Raw genomic sequence first — 8,391 nt, 5'->3', positions numbered from 1 at the left:
AGCACTTGATGAAAGCGGATACAACTTCACCCTCACCTACGAACCCATGCCAGGAAACCAACCAAAAAGGAGCAGAAAACGAAACATTATCTGGTGCAACCCCCCATACAGCAAAAACGTCTCAACTAATATTGACCACAAATTCCTCACCCTGATCGACAAACACTTCCCCAAAGGCAACACCCTAAGAAAAGTATTCAACAAGAACAACATTAAATTGAGCTACAGCTGCATGAACAACATGCGACAAATCATTTCAAACCACAATAAAGCAATTGAAAAGGAGGCGCCCACCACCAGGCAGAACGACTCCAAAACCCACAAAGGCTGTAACTGCCGCAAGAAACCTGATTGCCCTCTCAACGGGGGGTGCTTACAACCATCAGTCGTTTACCAAGCAAAGGTAACACGCAAGGACATTAACACATTCGACACATATGTAGGATTAACTGAGGGAGAATTCAAAACCAGATGGAACAATCACAAGGCTTCTTTCAGATGCAAAAGCCTACGGAACACTACAGAACTCAGCAAACACATTTGGAAACTCAAAGACAATAATGTTGAATATTCAATAACATGGCAAATTCTTGCATCCAGCACACCTTACAACAGTGGTAATAAAAGATGCAACCTATGCTTAAAAGAGAAACTGTTTATTATATACCGTCCAGACTTGTCATCCCTCAACAAGCGCAGCGAAATTGTATCAGCATGCCGTCACAGAAGGAAACACCTCCTAGGTAACACATGAGCCAATCACCACGCCCCCACGCCTGCCTGTACCCACCCGCTCTGTGCCCTATATAAACCATGGTATGTGAATGCTTCCATTAAAATCTCCTGAGGATTGAAGAAAACTCTCATGAAACAGGCCTGTAGAGATGAAATAGTCTTGTGATTTTTCCCCACACACACACATATTACGCTCTACCAAGGTATCGAGCACTATTTTTTTTTTTTGGATAATCTAATTAAGACCAGTGTTGGGTTAGTTACTGAAAACCAGTAACTAGTTACAATTACTAGTTACTTAATTTCAAAAGTAACTCAGTTACTAACTCAGTTACTTACATCAAAAAGTAATGCGTTACTGTGAAAAGTAACTATTTAGTTACTTCTTTTTTTCTTCTTTTTTTTAAAGCTCCCATTAATGCCCTTTTAGCCTTCATTACAATACTGTTATTGCACTGGAGAATAATACAATCAGTTGATCAACTTGACATGCATTTTTATTTTCATTTTAACATAATTAATGAAAAACAGTGCAACATGAAAAGGCATTTCTCCTTTCTTTAAACTTGGACCAATGACCATTAATAAAAAACAACTTAAAGTGCAACATAAGAAGGCACATCATCTTCCTTGAAACATAGATAGTGAAATAAAGCCTGATGCTGCTGTCTTCCACACTTGGAGCCATGGATTGTACAATCCTGGTTTTCAGTGGCAGGATCATTGACACAGATGGTGAAGTTTCAGTGCTTAGTAGAGATGTAACACTTTTGAGGGGTTTAAGCACCTGGAGGACCTCCTCTGCCACTCTCACATCATCAGACAGGTTGATGATGTCTTTGACATTTGCCTTCAGGGTGTTGTGGGTCAATGCAGAGTATATAGCTGCCTGCTGCTGCAACATATCATAAGTGGAGTTCCACTTCGTTTGGACATCATGTATGAGCTTTATGAGTAGGCAGCTTTAGCATTTCTTGCTTTGTCTTAAGCACATGAGCAGCTGTTGTGCTAGGAAACCTCCTTCCTGATCCATCCTATTGACTGAGATTCCCTTCTGTGATGCCAAATTCACTACATGTGCAAAGCACCTACCTGTGGTCCCAGTCCTGTCTCATTCACTGCATTTATGTGATTTTTGGCATTATCACTTGTGACTGGGATATCTTTATCTTCCATTCCTCCACTGCTTGTGTCAGTACCTGTGCAAGGTGACTCTCGTAGAGGGGGCGTGTCTGCTCATCTGCCAGTCTGCTGTGATAAAGTGAGCGCTTATCGTCACATAGTTCCCCTGGACGTGCACCAGTCTGTCGTGAGCGCAACAGATGATGCTCTGGATAGTTCATCCACAACTTTTTTCTTCTCCTGCTCATAAAGATCTGGCACAATCTTATCGCTGAAGTGGGTGCGCAACGGGATGTCGTAATGTGGCTCAAGCACGTTCAGCATGTGTTTAAAACCCTCGTCTTGCACAACGGAGTCTGCACCTATAAACACACCGATTAAATGGCGCGGGGCGTTCCAGCTCCTCCGTTACTCCGCTCGCCATGACCACGCTGTGTGTGGACTGAACGTGCATGCGAACAACCTTTTTGTTTTGTTTTATATATCAAACCGCGGATCACGTGTGTCCCTCCACCCCACAGCCACACCCAGACACACACACACACGGCTCTTTTCTTCTCTCCGGCGTGTGACAGAGGAAGATTCAGAAGAAAGACACCGCAGCGCTTCTGTTTCTAGCCGATACTACATAAAAAATAACGTAAAATAACGCAGTAACGCATCATGTAGTAACGGTAACTGAGTTACTGAATATAAAAAAATAACGCGTTAGATTACTGTTTGTATATACATATATATATATATATATATATATTAGGGCTGCAACTAACGATTAATTTGATAATCGATTAATCTGTCGATTATTACTTCGATTAATAATCGGATAAAAGAGACAAACTACATTTCTATCCTATCCAGTATTTTATTGGAAAAAAAACAGCATACTGGCACCATACTTATTTTGATTATTGTTTCTCAACTGTTTGTAAATGTTGCAGTTTATAAATAATGGTTTATTAAAAATAAAAATAAAATAAAAAATTAATAAAAATTTTTATTTAAAAAATAAAATAAAATAAAAACTCAGCGCATGCGCATAGCATAGATCCAACGAATCGATGACTAAATTAATCGGCAACTATTTTAATAATCGATTTTAATCGATTAGTTGTTGCAGCCCTAATATATATATATACACATTAGGGCTGCAACTTACTATTAATTTGATAATTGATTAATCTGTCGATTATTACTTCGATTAATCGATTGATAATCGGATAAAAGAGAAAAACTACATTTCTATCCTTTCCAGTATTTTATTGAAAAAAAAACAGCATACTGGTGCCATGTTCTTTCAACTTGCCAAATAAAACAAGGAAAATGTTACAAAAATGCACACTTTTGACACCCCTGCTATAGATAATAAAAAATCAAATCTGATAAATGTATCGATAAAAAGCAGAGCCTGACAACGTATGCGCGTTTATCACAACTCTCTCACTCTCTCTGTCTCTCCCCCTCCCTCACCAATGCTGCTGTGCGCACAATTTGTTGTGTTTTTAACCTTCTTAACCCTGAACGTACATTGAAAATACACGCAACCCTAACTCAAAATGCCGGACATTTGAGGCATTTAAGAAACTCCGCCCTGACAGCTCCGCAAAAGAGGACATGTCCGGTGAAAAGAGGACGTATGGTCAGTCTATCCTAGCCCGTTAGCTGCTAGTCCTCTTTTGCTAGCATGCTAGCAGAGAAAATCCAACTGGAGCAGCAGCACCAAGCAAGTGCGACGTCATGCTCGCTGCAGCTCGCCTCTTTCGTAAAGGTCATCGAGAGACAGAAGTAGAGCCTTTAAACACGAGAACATGTTATAATAACAGCAGAAAAAGATGCTACGTTTGTTGCTACTCGTTTTTGAGAGAAAAAAAGTAATTTAAAAGCTTCTAGACACATGAAAAATTCTCAAAGTACATTGTACAATAAGCAGCATTAATTGAAAATATGGCAAAATAATATAAATATCAACCGATATAAGCCTTCTTAAAGAAAATCATTACATAGCAGATTATGCAAATTATGCAACAACGTCATAGAGGCCACGGCACTAACCACAGGTATCTTGGCAATATAGGGGAAACCCTGCAATCCATCAAAGAACGAAAGTTAGCGAAGTCTAATTTTTGTCCAAACTGGTTCAAGCAAAATCAAAACATTTCCAATTCGTACAAGCTGCAAAATCCAAAATGTGCTATCAGAGCATGATGTGGCCTTTAGAGGGAAAACAAGTTCTCATGTGGCTGACACACGTTTCCTTCAGAAAAGTCTCCTCAAGCCAAAGAAAAAAGGGAACCATTGACACATTTGTAATCTTCAGCCAAAGAGGAAACCCAGCGCCAAATGTGGAGAGGAGGGGAGGCGTGGGGGTTGAGGAACAGAACAGGCAAACAGATACAAAGAGGGCCTGTGTCAAAGCTGTGGCTAAAGATAATGAACACTAAAATAATATGTAATTTGAGTGACCCCCACTTCTTTTACTCCCTTGCATGCAAAGTCAGCACCGCAGACTAGACAAACATAGTTGCCTGTGACACTGACACATTCCGGCTTATGTGTGTGAAGTTGCAGCTGTATGGCGGAGGTTGGCAAAGCTCCACAGACACACAAAGACGCTCTGAGCCAAGCAGGGCAGTAGGAGGAAGATGGCTCAAAGCCTGTTCAAGCCATTACATTTCTCTAATTGTTCCACTAGCAGCATTTCTCCATTTGGTTCACTATCCTACGCATTGGAGGGAAAAGACTGACAAATTAAAGCACTACACTGTAAGACTGTATAAGTAGAGCTTAAGAGGGCACGTCTCATAAAAAGTAAAGCCGGGCTTACCTTCCCCCATTGGGCCCTGGTGGAGAGCAGAATGGGACCCTTCTGGCATGGCACTCAGGCCTTTGGAACTGAAAAACAAAACATAAGGGTCAAAAAGAAAACATATACAGTACATCATGTCTAGACTTACAGCACATAAATCAGAGAAAGTGATTCTTAGAGTCAACTCACCGTATGTCTCATTTAAAAAAAAAAACAGGCATCATTATTGTAGAAGTGAGGCCAAAAAAGGTACAGACTTATTTGGTCTTACTGTAAGGAAAATAGGAAATTCTTGCCATTCCCCCACTCACTGCTCTGGGCTCACTCATGCCAACCACTCTGCAATTTAAAGTGTAGCCAGGGTTGTGGTATGCAGAGGCAGCTGTGATATGACTTGAGCTAATGCTAAAAAGAACAGAAAGGGTAGTGCACAGGTTTTATTGAGGGCCAATGGCGACGAGAGGAACTAAACACCTCTCACTCTCTCCACATTTATATTCAGATGTGTATCTAAATTTAATAGGTCCTTTCTATGCACTTTTAAGGGTATCAATCAGAGCAGTACTTAATATTATGTATGTAATATTGAGTAAAATACATGTAGTAGACAAAGATAATGTTATGCCAAAAACAGAGATGAGATATTGAGATGGTAAATGGTTACTTTTTGCAAAAATCTGCAAAACAAGTGTTCAATGTATGTATATAAAAAATCTTGATTAAGAGAGAAGACCACAACTACAGTATTTGGGATTGTGTATTTTTAGAGTCCATAATGCTAGCAGGAGGTGGGTCCCTTCAAAACAAATCTGCAGCTATTTCCCCTCTAGTTTCTTGCAGTAAATTAACAAGGATCGCTGTGCATGAGAACTTGTCTCGCTGTGATTCCTCGTAAGCCTCTGGCCTTTTAGACATCACATTCTTTGGCCAGTGAGATCACAAGAGCAGGAATTATTCGGGGATTAGAATGTGTATTGTTCCTTTTGCTTTGACTGGCCACTGTGCCAAACTGACCACCAGGCCAGCAGAGGCTAAAGTGAGCCCACTGCCAGGAAGAGTGCCAATTAAGATGTGCAGGAATGCAAAGAGAAATGTCACAATGTTGGATAAGCACTACACAGTATTCTAGAGACCTACTGCTGGGTGAAACAACTGACCAAGTAAAATTGTTAACAAGATAAAACAAACATCAGGTATTAATCCTCTTTCGGATAGGATACTCTAAATAGCAACGGATGAATCTGAGTGAATCACAACCCAAAATACTGTACCCATATCCCAAAATAACTTGTTAAACCGCATTGTCTCAATGACATTATTCGCAAATGTGGCCAATCTATATAGTCTTTGGCCCAGCTTGCCCCTTTAAGTTTGAAGTAGTGTTTGTTGTGTTGTAACTTTTTCAATTAGGCTTTCAACTTGTCTTAGCCAAGTAATAAAATCCTAATAATCTCAACTACACTGATCTCTAAACTAAACCCATTTATAGTCCAGGTCAAAACAATGCTAATCTGTCTATAGTCAATGAGACTGACTTGAAAAATAGAACCACATTTTTTCCAGTGATTGATTGTCTAAGACAGGGGTCGGCAACCCGCGGCTCCGGAGCCGCATGCGGCTCTTTGACCACTCTGATGCGGCTCAGCTGCATACTTGCCGACCCCCCCGATTTTACCAGGAGACTTATGGATCTCAGTGCCTCTCCTAGATAACTCCCAGGGCAAATATAATCCTATTTTCAATCTAATTACTAAATTATGGGCGTGCCCTAATTGCACTGCAATAATTGTCCCCTATAGCATTTACAAACAGCGTGCCAGCCCTGCCACATGTTGTATGTAGCTTTTATTTGCACACGTAGGAGACAGCAAAGCATACTTAGTCATCAGCCACACAGCTTACACTGACGGTAGCCGTACCGTATAAAACAACTTTAACACTGTTACGTTACAAATATGCGCCACACTGTGAACCCACACCAAAAAAGAATGAAAAACACATTTCTGGAGGACATCCCACTGTAACACAACATAAACACAACACAACCAATACCCAGAATCCCATGCAGCCCTAACTCTTCCGGTCTAGATTATACACCCTCGCTACCACAAACCCCCCCCACACATCAACCCCCCCCCCCAACCCCCCTCCGTGCGTCGGTTGAGCGGAAGAGTTAGTGCTGCATGGGATTCTGGGTATTTATTGTGTTGTGTTTATGTTGTGTTACAGTGCAGATGTTCTCCAGAAATGTGTTTGTCATTCTTTTTTGGTGTGGGTTCAAAGTGTGGCGCATATTTGTAACGTAACAGTGTTAAAGTTGTTTTATACGGTACGGCTACCGTCAGTGTAAGCTGTGTGGCTGCTGAGCTAGTACGCCTTGCTGTCACTTACGTGAGCAAGCTGAAGCTGCACTCTACATGTGGCCGAGTAGATACATTGTTTGGGTAGGCTGTAGAGGGCACCAAAGGCAGTGCCATCACTCCCTGATATTCGGGAGTCTCCCGGAAATAATGAGAGGGTTGGCAAGTATGGCGCTATCAAGCGCCATTGATTCAAATCTCGCGGGCCGCACTGACATCAAATTTCCATATTAAAGTGCGTTCCCGTGCGTGTGTCTGAGACCCCTGGTCAATATAGCACGAAGCAATTAAAGCTTTGTATGTGGTGTTTTTCATTTTAAATTAAATGTTTTCTTTGTGGCTCCCATTATTTTCTTTAATTTGTGAAACTTGCCAAAATGGCTCTTTGAGTGGTAAAGGTTGCCGACCCCTGGTCTAAGAGAAAAAATACAGAAAAATGATAATGTTTCTTAAACTGGGTACTAGGCATAAAATCAGTGTACAAGTCATAATTCAACAATTACAACTCATTACATTCCACCTCCTGTTTGCTGACATATGGCAATTCCATATCCTTGTTTTTCTAGGGAGGGGAGGTGGCCTGATTTAAAATCCAAAGAAAACACTAGGCATAGGCCAAAATTCATGCTAAAATGTCCACCTGTTCCTAAACTAGCAGCCATTTCAACCAAATGGAGAGCATTTGGTTCCCACAGCTGATGGCTGCATTACCCCACAGCATGGGGAGTCAGCAATTTGTTCCTAAATGGGAGACAGATGTAAGCCATTTCAATTGTTAATAAAGAAAAGAGCAGTAATGGATCACGTCTTCCGAGGGTTTGATATAAACCTACTTGTTCCTTTGAAAGGATTTACACTAATTCAAAAATCTTTGGCTTTGTTACTTGAAAGCACAACAAACATGTTTAAAAGGGACAGATGAGAAAACATGCAGCGTGAACCAATACTTAAAGCTTGACCTGTAAGAGAAAAATTGCCCCTGGGGAGAGATGGGCATTTATCACCATTATCTAACAGGATGGTGGAGTGGCGTGTAACCAGTTAGCATGTCTGCAGAGGAAGCTAGAGAAAAAAATTATACTTCTGCTCTCTTCTCTTCCCCTTCTTTAGTATGGCTTACAAAGGGCAGAAGCAGAACCAACATGATGTTCCCTAATACTGCTACAGTATAAGCATGTGATTGAAAATAAAATAGCATATCGTCCAATCCATTTTATAATAAAAAATACAAATCTCTGTACAGAAATGTTGAATTCACATGTGTTTTTTCCTCACTGTCTAGACAGTTTATACCACCATGTACGGTTTGTGTGTAACTTATTACACTTACACATATAAACTCAAGTATATATATATAGAGGAACGCTTGAA

The 8,391-nt window shown here is 40.6% G+C and overlaps 1 protein-coding gene across 1 annotated transcript in view; it reads right to left on the bottom strand.

Moving 5' to 3' along the window:
• LOC133646530 (pleckstrin homology domain-containing family G member 3) overlaps positions 1–8,391 on the bottom strand; it is a 90,158-nt gene that overhangs the window by 70,356 nt on the left and 11,411 nt on the right. Inside the window, exon 2 of the mRNA XM_062041983.1 lies at positions 4,679–4,746. Within this exon, the coding sequence (XP_061897967.1) occupies positions 4,679–4,727 (49 nt within the window). The 5' untranslated portion in view covers positions 4,728–4,746. The remainder of the gene's footprint in view (positions 1–4,678; positions 4,747–8,391) is intronic.

Source organism: Entelurus aequoreus, linkage group LG03, assembly GCF_033978785.1.
Source record: "Entelurus aequoreus isolate RoL-2023_Sb linkage group LG03, RoL_Eaeq_v1.1, whole genome shotgun sequence".
NCBI lineage: Eukaryota > Metazoa > Chordata > Actinopteri > Syngnathiformes > Syngnathidae > Entelurus > Entelurus aequoreus.
The sequence above is the reverse complement of the archived record's forward strand: the minus strand, read 5'-3'. Positions and strand labels throughout refer to the sequence as shown.